Raw genomic sequence first — 16,831 nt, 5'->3', positions numbered from 1 at the left:
TCCGAGCCATCAGCCCAGAGCCTGACGCGGGGCTCGAACTCACGGACTGCGAGATCGTGACCTGGCTGAAGTCGGACGCTCAACCGACTGTGCCACCCAGGCGCCCCTCATTTAACTTTCATGATAACCCAAGTGATATAGGCACTCATTATCCTCATTTTTGTAGATGAGGAAACTAAGGCTTAGAAATGTTAAGTAACTTGTCTGTAGTCCCAGAACTAGTTAATGGCAGTACCAGGATTCAAACCTATGTCTTGAGACCCATTGTCTTAACCACTGTGTTACAATGTCTTCCTTAATGCTTGTGTGCTTCCTTAAAAAAAAATTCCTTATCCTTAGCTAAACGAAATGGATTTCTGTTCCTTTTGTTCAAAGAGGCTTAAACCCAAAGTATGGCTACCTACTATATCTTACCCTCCCTTCCATGCCAACAAGGTCCCTCACATAGTATCATTCTTAAGAAGATTGAATAGAACAAAATACATAGCTGTACTGTAGGGATTTTAAAATGTACATGTAAAAATAGGGTGCTAATTATAAATCCATATCTTTTCTTTTCCCTCTGCTTTTGAATACTTTAATATAGAATAAAGATTTAAATACAACTGTGAAGGGGCACCTGGCTGACCCAGTTGGTAGAGCATGCAACTCTTGATCTTGGGGTTGTGAATTCAAGCTCCATGTTGGGCCTAGAGCTTACTTCAATACATACATACATACATACATACATACATACATACATACAGAACTGTAGAAAACCAATTTCCTCTATCTCCTGAAAAATTGAAAGAAAGAGCTCTGGTGGTGCCCTCTTATGTAACAAAACTTTATAATCTGCTATTTCATGGCTTAAGGACTTAACTCAGGGTTGAATTTAGCTTATCATTACATAGCATTTCAAAGGCAAAGAACACTCTCCCAAAATCTTTCACTGTCCTTTCTGACAGTTGCTTCCAGGCTTCAGAAGAGGTCATCCCTCAGATTATCATCACTTTTATTAGTCATTTAGGCAGGTGAGCAGTAGTACCAGAAGGCATGAGAAGTTCAACCACAGTGTAGTAAATAAATGATTATACGTAAGAGAGGAAGACTAATTTTAAATCTAATGATTATTTAATTTAATTTAATTTATTTTTTTAATGTTTATTTGTTTTTGAGACAATGCGAGAGACAGAGTACAAGCAGTGGAGGGGCAGACAGAGGGAGACACAGAATCTGAAGTGGGCTCTAGGCTCTGAGCTGTCAGCCCAGAGACTGACGCAGGGCTCGAACTCATGAACTGTGAGATCGTGACCTGAGCCGAAGTCGGATGCTTAACCAACTAAGCCACTCAGGCACCCCTTATTTTATTTATTTTATAGAGACAGCATGAGCAGGGGAGAGGAGCAGAGGGAGAGAGAGAATCTTAAGCAGACTCCATGCTGAATGTGGAGCCTGACACTGGGCTCAATCCCATGACTCTGGGATCATAACCTAAGCTGATATCAAGAATTGGATGCTCAACTGAGCTACCCAGGCATCCCAAACTTATTTTATTTTATTTATTTATTTATTTATTTATTTATTTATTTATTTATTTTTAATTTTTTTTTTCAACGTTTATTTATTTTTGGGACAGAGAGAGACAGAGCATGAACGGGGGAGGGGCAGAGAGAGAGGGAGACACAGAATCGGAAACAGGCTCCAGGCTCTGAGCCATCAGCCCAAAGCCCGACGCGGGGCTCGAACTCACGGACTGCGAGATCGTGACCTGGCTGAAGTCGGACGCTTAACCGACTGCGCCACCCAGGCGCCCCCCAAACTTATTTTAAATAAGTTTTCAGTTTTGTGTTCATCATCCTAGGTGATTTTTTTTGACCATGACATTTTTGAAGCCATTTGCAAGAGGGCGGGTAGAGTGTTTATATGAATACCTTTTATCAAATTTAATAGCTAATTCAATTTCTATAGAAGGTAAGCAACTCCTCAGTCTGAACTTTTCTTTACACAGGTGTACAACTTGAAAAAAATCATTTTTAATATTTATTTATATTTGAAGTAGAGAGAGGCAGAGCACAAGTGGGGGAGGGGCAGACAGAGAAGGAAGCAATCCTAAGCAGGCTCCAGCTGAGCTGGAGCACAGAGCTTCATAGGGTGCTTGAACCCACTAGCCGTGAGATCATGACCTGAGCTGAAGTTGGATGCTTAACCAACTGAGCCACCCAGATGCCCCACATCAACATTTTTAATCTTTAAGATGATGACTAACTTATAGCAAGCCAGAATATTTTACTTTATTTAAAAAAATTTTTTAAATGTTTTAATTCATTTTTTGAGAGAGAGAGAGAGAGGGCAGAGGAGGGGTGGAGATAGTGGGAGACACAGAAACCGAAGCAGGCTCCAGGCTCTGAGCTGTTAGCACAGAGCCTGATGCAGGGCTTGAACTCACAAACGTGACCTGAGCTGAAGTCGAATGCTTAACCCACTGAGTCACCCAGTCACCCCAAACCAGAATATTTTAGATTCTTTTTTAATGAAGAATGGTGGGGCATCTGGGTGGCTCAGTCAGTTAAGTGTCTGACTCTTGATTTCAGCTCAGGTCATGATCTCGCAGTTGTGAGATCAAGCCCCATGCTGGGCTCTGTGCTGACAATGTGGAGCCTGCTTGGGATTCTCTCTCTTCCTCTCTTTCTGCTCTCCCCCCAGATAAATAAATAAACATTTGAAAAATGAAGAATGGTATCTAGGGGTGCCTGGGTGGCTCAGGTGGTTTGGCATCCAACTCTTGATATGGGCTTGGGTCATGATCCCAGGGTCTTGAGATCAAGCCCCACGTTGGGCTCTATGCTGAGCATGGAACTCCTTAAGATTCTCTCTCCTCTCTCTCTCCCTCCCTCCCTCCCCCTATGCCCCTCTCCCCAGCTCCTGTGGTCTCTCTCTAAAAAAAAAAAAAAAAAAAAAAAAAAAAAAAAAAAGGTATCTAGAAACAAGGGTGGTATTGACAGTTTTATGTAATTAAACATTTATGTTTGCAGTTTTATGTATTAAACATTTACATTTAATAAAGATGTTAACAGGGTATTTTTTCTACAACAACATGTGTTTTAAATATTTTATAATTGTTTTACTACTCCTTTGAAATGCATTTTTCAGAAAAATCATGTACTTTTGCTGGTTTGAGTACAGATCATGGTGTCTTTACATTGTGTTCTGGTGTTAGCCTAATTAGTGAGAAAAACTCTGGAAAACCTTTACCTGTTAAATTCATATATTTAACAAGTCACAACCTGGAAATCTTGCTCTATCTGAAAACACCATTAAAAGTGCTTGACTATTATTACTGGAGGAAATTTTTAATAAAAGCTAATTAAGCTACAAAACTCCCAAGCGGTTAACTGATTTTAGGGGCTAAATTTCTGGTACTTCTAATTATCCTCTGATGGCTTTACTTAGTGTTTCACAACCATGACAGATGACAATGAAAAGCTGCAGTGAAATTCATCCACCCTGACACTGTGCTAAGCACCGGTTTCTCCCTCTCCAAGTTAAATCAATACTCTGTTTGAGTAAACACATTTACAGCTTTATTAGGATGTCTTGCTTGTTCTGTAACAGCTACTTGAAGCTGTGGTAACAAATCGACTCAACTCAGTTAAACCTAGAGAGCTGGGTAAGAGGCCCATCGATAAGGTTGTTATAAAAATAAACTGCAGGAGATCAGAAAGCTGGAGCAAACAGACTGGTAAATGTCAATATTTTCCTTTAAGAGGATGACAAAAACAGTGAGATCATGTGGAAAGTCTTTTTCCCCCCCTTAAAAATGTTTCTTGTTTCAATTGGATAAAAGCATTTCTACTTCTTGTGCACAACTCTTCTGAATGAAATTTTTGCTTCCTAATTCCCATGTGAATGTGGAACCGGAAGCTGATGTAAATACTTGGTATTTTCCCTGCCATTTCAGATTCTTAATTTCCTTCATATTTAGAGGCTTATTTTGGTTCAGTGCCTTTGTAAAATGACCTTATTCAAGTTATATGGAGTACCTGGATGGCTCAGTCTTACCTTCTTTTTCTTAACGAAACAGAACTTATGTCATGTACATTTGGGAGGTCATTGCAATGCAGTACTTACTCTTGCTAGAATATCTGTGAGACCTGATGTTGTACTTCCCAAATTAGGCCTTCCATATTTATGTATTTAACAAGACCAAACAGTGTTAGCCTTAGATAGGCCACACAACCTCCTAACTAGTGGTAGTACATAAAAATGTCTGCTACCTATTAGGAGTGAGCTTCCACAGTGGCTATAGCCCTACCAAATAAGATCTCATATACCCTCTTTTAGATTTTCACAGGTTGCTCAAAGGACTAACATCTGGCAGGAAATTCCCACTTCAATTTGGCTAGCTTAGACTACCCAGATGTGACAAAGTAATGGTTTCCCTCAAGGGAAAAGTGCTCAGATGTGAACTCTTTTTCTTTCATTTTCTATGTAGTCTAGTTAGTAAAATTTTGTTTTCTTATGTTTTGATTTCATATTGACTACCAACTAGTCATGAACTCAAGTGACAAGTTATGATCCATATATATGCTAGAAAATACATAGTTTTCTGGAAAAAGAAAATCAACAAACATTAAATTTTGAAACAATCTAAAAAGCTACTTTGCCTGCCAGGGAAAGGTCTGACTTAGCAGGTATTTGTATAATGAAAACCAAAGCCTAAGTAGTGTCAGATGGGCAAGTGACTGACATGGACAGGAAGTCAATTCAGAGCAAAGGTTTCTTTATAATAGCTTAGCACCACACATCCTCCCACACAAAATGAGCAACTGAGCAGCATGGTATGATATATGGGCAAGTGGCCAGTGCTGTAACTATGAGGATAACTTATTTCCTCTTTCTGGTGACTGAAAATGGAAACCTGTCAAATTCTATTAACATGGCATGGGATACTGCATTTGAATTAAAAAACAAAATAAAACTCAAACCAAAAACCTTTTAAATGCCCCCAATTCAGGCAAGATCCTGAAGAGGACCACTAAACCATATGTTTTACTTGTATAGTGAAGTTGCTCTTCTGCCCCAACCCCTTTCAAAATACTGCTTTAAAGATCATTCCTCCTTATGAATCAGAAATGTGCAAGATCAGGTTAGAATTTGAATTTTAAACCTAATGTGTGATCTCTGTTGTGGTTCTTCCCAAAATAAGAGTTTTAGCATATGCTTTTGTTTACAGTTGAAGTCAAACATCTTGGATACCCATATGCCAAGAAAATGTACATCAAAGACTTCTATCTATTTGGGATATTGACTCTTGTCTTGACCTATATATTTCTAAGAGGCCTATGTAACAGACTGCTCAACGAAAAACTTTCATCTGGGTTATTAACATGTGTAATTATTGAACCATGAATTAATGAGTCAGGAGCTCTGTCTCCTAGTACTGCATATTTGCAATTAAGTCCCTTTCTATGGGATTCACTTTCCTCATCCATCAAATGGGGACTTCTGAACAGACCATGGCTTTCATACCTAACATCGACTCGTTCCAGGGAGTTGTTTATGAGCCACCAAATAAAATGTGAATAAGACCAAATGAGGATTTGTTTAATCTCATTTCATTCTGATTCAGATAAGACCTCATTTGAACATACTTTGGTGACTGTAAACAGTTTGAAAACCTGAAAACCAGGAAATGTGATTTTTAAAAGTATTCCCTTTCAGCACTAACATATAGTTAAAAAACAAAAAGGCTCATCAGGACAAGGAAGGTCATAGCTGCCAGAATAAGAAGATGATAGAAAACTTATTTATGTGAGCATATTTATGCCCGAATTCATAAGCAAGACAACTAATATTGTTATTTAACTCAATTGAAAAACCTTCATTTGCTCAGCTGACAATTCTTACCAGAAGGGTGATTCTAAAATTTTAAGAGTGTTTGATGATAGAAACTGGTTTTTAATTTGCCATCTATTTCATGGACTAGAAATAAAACAAACATATCTCGGGGCGCCTGGGTGACTCAGTTGGCTAAGCATGTGACTTCAGCTCAGGTCATGATCTCTCAGTTCATGAGTTCAAGCCCTGTGTCGGGCTCTGTGCTGACAGCTCAGAGCCTGGAGCCTGCTTTAGATTCTGTGTCTGCCTCTCTCTCTGCCCCTCCCCCACTCATGCTTTGTCTTTCTCTCTCAAAAATAAACATTAAAAAATTTTCTTCAAAAAAACCAAACATATCTAGTCTCTATAAAAGGTCAATGTTAGCTGGATAATTAAATGAAAAAAAAAAAAAATTAAGAGCCAGTGTTCATACCCCAGGTTTAGGAATTCATATATCTGAAGTGAGAACAGTTGTGAATTTAGTAATTGTGTAATTTATGTTTTATTCAGACTATTGATAGTAGGCAGCTTTACAACATCAGAGGTTCTGTTTCATACAAATTTTCATATAAGTAGTTTGGAAAGTTGTTTTTAATCACTTTTTTACCATGACTAAGACTTCTGCTAGGTCCCATGATTAGCCAGGCTATGCATCAGCACTACTAACATGACTTTAATTATTTTATTTATATAAATTACAAAGCCAATGAAGGTATACTGTAACAAATTCAAACACAATTAAGACAAGATCTAAAACTGAATACATTTAGCTTCATGAAAACTTATTATATTGCTCCTACTTTTTTTAATTTTGGTATTTATTGATTGATAAAATCTGTTAGGTCATAGACAGGCATCAGTCTATAGACTAGTGTTTAGAAAACCATTTTGGCTATTTCTCCTCCTTTGGAGGGGAAGATAAGATGATATACTAATGGAACAGAGTATAACAAAATAATTAGTGCTAAGAACTCTGGGGTCAAACTTTGAGTTTGAATCCTGGTTTTCACTGTGACTTTGGGCATACTTGATCTTTTCCACCTCTGAGACAGAGGAACTGCCCAGCTGAGCCTTGGCCTGGCTGCCAATCAACAGACTTGTGGAGCTAAATAAATGGTTGTTGTTTTAGGTCACAAAGTTTTGGGGGTGGTTTGTTATGTATACAACTAATACATGTTATATGAACCAGACAGATATGGTAGGTAAGATTGATCAAGTCCATGTAATAGCAGTTGGGTCCACTAATGAATTCAAATTAGTTCCATTTGACTAGTAAATATTCAAGATCAGGAAAGTGATACGCATATATTTTGCCATTTCACAATTCTATCTAAGAAAATTAACTTCAGAAATGTTGCTTATGACATTTCCTCTGTCCCTCTGTCACTAAATACAATCTTATAAATATCAACATTGTTTTCTTAGAATAAATATTTCTCAATAACCTTCAAATTTAGAAAACTTAGGTTCATATTTGAACTTCAGGGTCTGATAGTCTACATGGCTCAGACTATCTGTCTTATTGAAATCTCCCAGAAGACAAAGTCCTTTGAATTCCATTATCTGTTTATAATTGTACTAGGTGGAGGCCATCCAGGATACTAGTTCTTTGAGGAAGCATTCATGTTTGTGAGAAATTCTAGACTTTACAACTTAAATATTATTATTATTTTTTTCAACGTTTATTTATTTTTGGGACAGAGAGAGACAGAGCATGAATGGGGGAGGGGCAGAGAGAGAGGGAGACACAGAATCGGAAACAGGCTCCAGGCTCTGAGCCATCAGCCCAGAGCCTGACACGGGGCTCGAACTCACGGACCGCGAGATCGTGACCTGGCTGAAGTCGGACGCTTAACTGACTGCGCCACCCAGGCGCCCTATTTTTTTTTAACGTTTATTCATTTTTGAGAGAGAGAGAGAGAGAGAGAGACAGAGTGTGAGCAGGGGAGGGGCACAGAGAGAGGGAGACACAGAATCCAAAGTAGGCTCCAGGCTCTGAGCTGTCAGCACAGAGCCCAACATTGGACTCGAATCCATGAACTGTGAGATCATGACCCGAGCCGAAGTCGAATGCTTAACCGACTGAGCTACTCAGGCGCCCCCAGACTTTACAACCTAAAATTATCCAGTATTCCATGTGAACCAAAGTTATTTCTCTTTTTTTTTGTCATGGCTTCAGAATCATCTACCTCTTTAAGCCAACAAAGGCTTAAATAACTTTAGGCAATTGTTCTTGAAACTTGTTCCTGGTCCCACATCAGCACTAGAATAGCATGTCGTGAAGTGTCCTATGACTGTGCATCGCAGAGTGTCCTATGACTGTGCAAGGTATGAATCCCCCCTCCCCCACTGTGAACTTGGGCTGCTGTCCATGGTGAATTTCCTATTCTGAATGATGAAGTCAATTTCATACTGCATTTGATGGTTTTAAGGAAAACCGCTGCCTAAGAAATAAAATTCCTGGGTGGCTCAGTTGGTTGTGCATCCGACTTTGGCTCATGTTATGATCTCACAGCTCATGAGTTCAAGCTCCGTTATCGGGTTCTGTGCTGACAGCTCAGAGCCTGGAGCCTGCTTTGGATTCTGTGTATTCCTCTCTTTCCGCCCCTGCCCTGCTCACGCTCTCTCTCTCTCTCAAAAATAAACATTAAAAAAAAAAAGAAAAAGAGACAAAATACCAAAGATGTCCTACTGAAGTTACAAGACAGGGAAAGGTATTATTGTTTCCTTGGGTGTGGGTGTGGGGGTGAGTAGGAGTATGCAACTCATATCTTGGTCATCATCCAATAAATCCTCTGCATACAATGAGTGCTATATGAAAGTTTTGATTCTTGAGTGAATTGTTGTGAGAAATGACATATTTAAGTTATTTTCTAATTTTCTGAGTTGGACAGCTAAGAAAAGAGGTAGTGCAGAAAAAATATCACAAGAATTCTGTGCCACTTCTTTGCACAGCACAATTTAGCAGCAATTAAGAACAGGAGAGCAAGTTACACGTTTGGGAACAAATAAACAAGGTGAGAATAGAAAATACGAAGATAATTTAGAAAATCCCCATGACTCTCAGACGTATAGATGCGTGTTACTTGAGAAGGAAGTAGCATCCTTGTTTGAGAAACTTAAACCTTTTTCTCTTAACCAAAATTCTTTCTTGAAAATGAATTATAAAGTAAAATTGATGTTTCTTCTTATTAGATGGGAAATAGGGTAATTATTTACATTGTGATTGCTAAGTGCATTTAATAGTCATTTGTATACTATAGGTAATATCTTTTAGGGTGATATATTTTCTCTGCTAAAGCTGTCATGAGAAACTTAAAAATAAAAAGTATTAGAGGTTAGCACAGTTACTTTACTGTCATTCAAAAGAAACTGTTCTAAGCTATATATGGCTCTTAACTACATTTAACGAAGCTTTTTTAATCCTAAGAATGTTGGTCCTTGGGTGAGGTCTCCAGTCTTTTATCTGAGAGCTATATATATATGTTCTTGGGTATAATCTGTCAAAGGTGTACTCACTTTTAGTGATTTGTAGGTCTAGTCCATATTCCTACAGCTGCCATAAAACTTACAACTAAATCATATTAGATTAACACAGGCTGGTATTGACAGCCCACTGGGAACATATTGATTAGGTCCCCTTTCATGTTATTTGTTATGATTTTTCTTCTCAGTTTCATTTACCGGGAAGACACAGGGGAAGAGATTTCACCAGGAACAATGACAGTGCCTGTCACAAAATGTTCTCAATGTTTCCATTTGTTACTATGGCAGTGACAAAGAGGGTTCCAAATGAAAAGGCAGACCTGCTGTGACAAAGCACAGCAGGACAACAGGAAGAAATTTTCTCCTGACCTGGGAAATTAGGAAATCACACTTAGAGATTATAGAATTGTCTCCATTTCCAAGGGTACAATCGTAGCACTTGGGCTTTTGAGGGAGAATGTGAAAAGGGTAGTTCCATCAGGCCTGGCTATGGACAAATAAAGGGCAAATGTTACAGAGTTCTTAAGATCTCCAAATAGAACAAGGAAGCATGCTTGTAGAGGCTAGAGGGAATTGTCACTGTTACTGAACACTTGAGATGGAACTATGAATTTAATTTATATACATTTGGGGTACTCATTTTAAAATTATACATGAAAATCTATGATGTACTATAGTTGTATTATCTCTTATGTGGCTAATAAGAACACATGGCACTCTGGTACTGGGATATGTAATTAGCACATGTTAGATGAAGTGATGCTTCATCTAAGAAACTGGGACTGGAATATAGTAATGCAAAGTCACAAAAGACAGAAATACTCTTTTTTTTTTTTTTTCCAGAAATACTCTTAAGCCAACAAAACTCAAAAGTAATAGGAGGAATATATTAACTATCTAAGGATAGAATGTGTCAGTCAGAGGAGATATGTTAATCAGGCAATAAAATAGAGCAAAGAAGAAGAAACTACATAGTAAATGTAAAAGCTGCTATTGCCTCTCCATTCATATTCAAGGTAGAGAAATAAGCTTCAACAGCTGGAGTATTTCCGATCCTAGTAGAAAGGCTTTCCCTAGTGTAGAGATGGAAGTAGGGGTTTTTAACCAATGAGATTTTTGTTTTAGTATTTCCAACTAACAAGACCATCTCTATTGTAAAATGGAATGCATTAGCTTGGTGCTATTAAATGGTTGATTCATATAACTCCTTGTATTCAGATTCCATGCTGACCCAGCAAGTTTACGATCTGTCTTTCTGTATCTCTGTAGTGCAATCGATTCTACTGCTTAGCAAAAAGCTCCTGGTTCAAACTCACCAGGGACTATAGTCCTTCGATTATTTTCCCTTTCACTTTCTCTTTCTTTTCTGCAACAATCTTACCCTAGAGTCCTCATGATTCCTATCAGATAACAAAAGCTCCTGTTCAATACACGAAATCATCTATTCAGATAACAGAAAGATTCTCTTTGGCAAAAAAACAGCTTTGGTTAGTAAGGCTGGTCTGTGGCTCTCAGTCCTAATGATGAGATTCCTCTAAAAGTTTAGAGAAGGAAGAGTGCAGTAAGGACACTGACTCTGGAGCCAGTCTGCCTGGATTAGAATTTTGTCCCTATTACTTTCTAGCTATGAGACTTTGAGCAAGTTACCTAACCCCTCTGTATCTCAGTTTTCTCATCAGTAAAATGGGGTTAAAAATAACCGACCTCAGTGAGATTTTATGAACATTAAATGAATTAATATTTGTAAAATGCTTAAGATGCTGATTGGCTAGTAGGTGCTGTATAAATGTTACCTATTGTTATACTGTATAGTTTGACTTACACAGAATGTGCTAAACATGCCCAGATAAGTATTTCAGTTCTAAAATGACATTGGAGTGTTCATGTCATTGCATGACTCAATCTGTCAGGATCTGATTATCCTGGAAATTGATCAGAGTAGGGTTAAAGTGAGAAAAATGGCTACCTCATTGAGGTAGTACCAGTAAAGTCCTGCCTACTGTCAGCCTGCCTTCCACCTTCTCTATAGTGATTTCAACAGCATGTAGTGAAATCCACTGTTTGGATCCAGGGTATGATGAAAGTGAAAAAAGTGAGGAAGCTGCCAACATATTACACAAGGGGTTGACAAATTAGAGCCTGAGGGCCAATTCCAGCCTGTGGCCTGTTTTTGTGTAACTGGAGAGATACAAAAGGTTTTTACATTTTTAGAGTGTTGTAAAAAACCTAAACCAAAACAAAAAGCAAATACACAAACAAAACTGGAATATGTAATACAGCTTGCATATGACTTGCAAACCTAAAATATTCACTTTCTGGCCCTTTATAAAAAAAGTTTGTGGATCCCTGTTCAACATACTTCCCTTACCACTTACCTCATTGTACCCCAACAATAAATCGTAGGTAGGTAGAGTGAAATAAAAAAGAGGCTGAAAATCCTGTAACAGAGAGCCCAAGTGTCTTGGTGAGGTAGTTCATTTATTTAAAAAAAAATTTTTTTTTAACATTTATTTATTTTTGAGAGAGAGAGAGAGAGACAGCATGAGCAGGGAGGGGTAGAGAGAGAGGGAGACACAGAATCCAAAGCAGGCTCCAGGCTCCGAGCTGTCGCACAGAGCCCAACGCGGGGCTCGAACTCAGAAACTGCGAGATCATGACCTGAGCCGAAGTCGCACGCGTAACCGACTGAGCCACCCAGGCACCCTGAGGTAGTTCATTTATTACCCTTACCACGATACAAATGGGTAGCTTCAGTACCCTAAGAATGACTTCTCTCACCCTCAGAAAGTCCCTATGTTTTTACCCAGTACTGGGAACTTATAGGTAGGTATTTGTAAAGGAGTTTGTTTTTGCAGGGCAGCCCACGACTGAAGGTAGTGACTAATTAGGTCACTACTAAATATGATGGTACCTTACTAAATATTAAAAAAAATAGAACACTTAATGTTTTAAGTATTTAAAGTACTTAAATAATGCACACACAAGGTATAAGTTTAAAAGTTATGTACTGGGGTGACTGGGTGGCTCAGTCAGTTAAGCATCCACTCTTGATTTAGGCTGAGGTCATGATCCTGAGGTTGTGGGATCGAGGCCTGCATCGAGCCCTGTGTTGGGCTCTGCGCTTAGTATGGAACGTGCTTGAGATTCTCTCTCTCTCCCTCTCCCTTCGCCCCTCTCCCCACTCATGTGCACACTCTCTAAAATTAAAAAAAAAAAAAAAGTTATGTACGAATATTCTGGTTTAACCAATTTTAAGTGAGAAATCCATGGTGCTTCTTTAATGTATTACAGAATTTAGCTCAATTCTGGATAAGATATTTTTAGCCTACATGGATTTACAGCTCTGAAGAAATAAGGCATAGAAAAAATAGCTGCAAAATACTCTAATCAATGATAAAGACTTTCAGAGCATAGACACAAAAGATACAAGCATGGCAGTAAAATAGAATGTTATCTGTGGTATGTACTCTTTCCAAAGAAAAGGACATGCATTGGGGCATGTATGAGTCTATTGGTTAACAGCTCATTTAAGAGTAGGCATGAATATTTTCAAAGAAGGAAACATGAGAAATTTATGTTGGTGAAAAAGATCATTAAAAGAATATCTATATTTTATTTTATTTTAATTTTTTTTAACATTTATTTATTTTTGAGACAGAGAGAGACAGAGCATGAACGGGGGAGGGTCAGAGAGAGGGAGACACAGAATCTGAAACAGGCTCCAGGCTCTGAGCCGTCAGCACAGAGCCCGATGCGGGGCTCGAACTCACTGACCGCGAGATCATGACCTGAGCTGAAGTCGGCCGCCCAACCGACTGAGCCACCCAGGCGCCCCAAGAATATCTATATTTTAAACAATACTACATAATTTGAGATAAGTTTCCCATGATTCAAATTATCTTCCAAGGAAAGGAGGACAATGGTTAACTCTATTTGCCTTTTTTGTCCCTGTTCAAGCCTGATGTTATAAACAGAGATCAGGAGGGACTCTTCTGGATTATCAGTCAGGAATGTAAAGCTTTCTAGAGACCACAGTCTAGCTTAACTACACTTAACTAGAAGGGGTTTAGACATAGCAAAAGAACCTTTGAACCAGATTTTCGATCAATCTAAGTCATCAAGCAAAGGATCTTCCAACTGTCTTCAACTTATTTTTGAGTATTCATTCTAAAAATGATTTAGTCCTTACAAATTGTGCCACCCAGGTGCCCTGTGCCAGTTCTTACTAAGCCTGAACCAGACAAAAATTTAACCCTTCCTAGTATATCATAAACATTTAACTACTGTGTTAGATGTTTTAACCAAATGATACAATCTAAAGATACCATCCTTAGTTATTAGAATACTGTTTAAAATTCACCACAACTTGTTTAGAAGAACAACAATGTGTTGACATTTAAGCCTGAAGGACTATGAATATACTATATACTATACTTGATGCAGCTTGTTTAAGCAATATTCTCACACACAAATCACTGGGGTATAGCATAATAGAAAATTATCTTTAAGCCAAAAATAAGTATTTTTCCTGTTGTAAAATACCTTATAATATTCACAGTGATAGTAGCGTATGGAAAGAACATTAGGAGTTAATTATTTACAAGAAGAAATTAAGTTATTAAATTCATAAATCTTGGCTAAGTGGTAGAGGCAAGGGTTAAAGGAAATGTTTAACTTGTAAGTATGAAATAAATGAGTCTGTACCTCCAACAAATGCATCTCCAGCTCCATTGGTATCAACAATTTCTTCCTGGTTTTGATCCAAGACAGCAAACGCGGTGACTTCATTTTCTGCAAGTAGAGCCAAAGAAAGGCAGACTGACTTCTCTTTATAACACTCAATGTACAAACTCACCTAGTAAAGTTTGAAGCTCCTTGACCACTCATTAACAGAGAGACAGAACCTGAGTTCCATATTCTGTACATGAGTACTTGGGAACCAAGGTGCAAAGTCATCTGTAAACAATGCTTTTCTGGGGTATTTTTCAGCATATACATGCTGTATGTGTTATATCTGGGTAGTTCACATATTTTGGGAATGACTGTAAATCATAGCAGTACCTTTCTGGACAGTATAAATACTTGAACAGAAACTACGAGCAAAAGAAAGTGTTTGTAAGGATTGGATCATGGATCTCTAATAAAGCTTCAAGCCTGACTGCATTCTTGGCAGTGAAATCCTGGATACAGTTGAAGAGCTGTAAATTTAAAATATATAAATAATGAGTCTTGGGTGTTTCTCTACAGATAATCACAATGGTATAATAAAAAACATAAGTACTATTCCGTTATGATACTTCATGCCAATGTTAAGAATTTCTGATTTTAGTGGGTTCATTACAAATAACCTAATCTGGTTACTTTTTACAAAGGAGTTCCTATTTCTTTTAAACTATATGTCAACTAGCAAAAGGGAAAGCTACCACTAAGTGTTTGGGTAGGACAAAAGGGACAGTGCAATGGGTACTTGCCTTACAGCAGTCTGGACCAGGGCTTGGTTGTTTTGACTATAACGTAACCTAATACTTTAAACTTGGCCCTTAACAGTGGAATGGAGTTACTTGTGATGAAATTTGGCCCAGAGGACATCTGTAAAAGATTGGATAGTGCTTTTTATTGGTGGCTTGAACTTCTGAAATCACAAATTTGCATCCCTTATGGGGACAAATATGGCCAAAGACTTGTAAACTTCACTCTCACCTAAGAGAGAGGAAAAAGAGATATTGAACACCTTAGGGTCTTAATAAAGAACCTAAGAATCTCAAAAAGCATGTTCTGGGGGCACCTGGGTAGCTTAGTTGGTTAAATATCTGACTTTGGCTCACGTCACAATCTCCTGGTTTGTGAGTTTGAGCCCTGTGCTGATAGCTCAGAGCCTGGATGCTGCTTAGGATTCTGTGTCTCCATCTCTTTCTGCCCCTCCCCGCTCATGCTCTGTTTCTCTCTCAAAAATAAATAAACATTGGGGCGCCTGGGTGGCTCAGTCGGTTGAGCGTCCAACTTCGGCTCAGGTCATGATCTCACGGTCCATGAGTTCGAGCCCCGCGTCGGGCTCTGTGCTGACAGCTCAGAGCCTGGAGCCTGCTTCAGATTCTGTGTCTCCCTCCCTCTTTGACCCTCCCCCATTCATGCTCTGTCTCTCTCTGTCTCAAAAATAAATAAAACATTAAAAAATAAATAAATAAATAAACATTAAAAATAAAAAAGCATATCTTGTCTGCCTTCTCTTACCTGGTACTAATGTTACTTTCAACAAGAGATTAAGCTCAGATATGATAATCTTCAAGATGAAGATTCTTCGCTTAGTGATCCCTTTGACCATATGACTGTAGATGCTAACACTCCATATCAGAAGCATCTACTTAAACTCTTTAAGTAACTAACTTTCCACATTTTGTAACACCAGAACAACATGGTAGTTAACAACATTTTGATTAATTAGAAGTTAAGGCATAAATATCCAGGATTAAATTTTCTAGGGAGTGTGTAGTATATATTGCTACAAAGGCAGAAAAAAAAAGTAAGCAGACTTTACTAGAAATAATTAGGAAAGGGCTACAATCTGATTTAGGCAAAAGGACTATACCATAAATATTTATAAAGAAATCTGATTTTATTACTTCCAAGTACAAGTCATACTATAAAGAGAATTAACAACTGTAAAGTAAGAACAAACAGCCACTAAATAAGTAAAATTGGCTAAGTTAATGATGCCATTACCATTTATAATAGGGTTACATTGCGTAATAATAAAATATGTCTATAAAAACACTTAAGGTAATGCAAGTATTAATATAAGAATTAATTACTGGAGTACAGATTTTAAAATAATTACATACAAATGGTAAGTAAGCCATAATTGGATATAATTCCTTGAGTTCTTTGTTTGAAAAAGTCATTGATTTTTGGTTGGATAAATCTTTTTTTTTTTTTTTCTTTCTGCTGACATATAAAAATGTTTAATTTAAAGTCAAGTGTTCTGCTATAAGACTGAATGAACAAGGCAAGCATCTACAATATAAGAAAGAAGGTCACATCTCTTTCACTAAGCAATGGTTGTTACAAAGCACATTCTCTTTATAAATAACAGTTACAAATAAAATACTTATTCTGTTTAGCAGTGGCACAATATTCAGGAGCTCTGTGGAATCCTTTAGGCTGTGTAAATGGCAGAGGATAGCTCTGTTTTTTGAGCCTCTTTGTGAAATCTAATAGCTGCTTATTTGAGGAGAAACATATAGACCTTTACCTCCTCAGCTGTGTGTCCCTATGGCTTTTATTTATTTATTTATTTTATTTATATATGAAATTTATTGTCAAATTGGTTTCCATACAACACCCAGTGCTCATCCCAAAAGGTGCCCTCCTCAATACCCATCACCCACCCTCTCCTCCCTCCCACCCCCCATCATCCCTCAGTTTGCTCTCAGTTCTCAACAGTCTCTTATGCTTTGGCTCTCTCCCACTCTAACCTCTTTTTTTTTTT

At 38.0% G+C, this 16,831-nt stretch overlaps 1 protein-coding gene across 4 annotated transcripts in view; it reads right to left on the bottom strand.

Moving 5' to 3' along the window:
* Nucleotides 1–16,831, bottom strand: part of ADK (adenosine kinase) — a 530,009-nt gene that overhangs the window by 26,882 nt on the left and 486,296 nt on the right. For all 4 annotated transcript variants that reach the window (XM_040485454.1, XM_040485456.1, XM_040485455.1 and 1 more), the window contains one exon: nt 14,050–14,136. In XM_040485454.1, the coding sequence (XP_040341388.1) occupies nt 14,050–14,136 (87 nt within the window). The remainder of the gene's footprint in view (nt 1–14,049; nt 14,137–16,831) is intronic.

Source organism: Herpailurus yagouaroundi, unplaced genomic scaffold (genome assembly GCF_014898765.1).
Source record: "Herpailurus yagouaroundi ecotype Mexico unplaced genomic scaffold, PumYag 163, whole genome shotgun sequence".
NCBI classification, from domain to species: Eukaryota; Metazoa; Chordata; class Mammalia; order Carnivora; family Felidae; genus Herpailurus; species Herpailurus yagouaroundi.
Note: the sequence above shows the minus strand (reverse complement) of the source record. Positions and strands in the feature narration are given on the sequence as shown.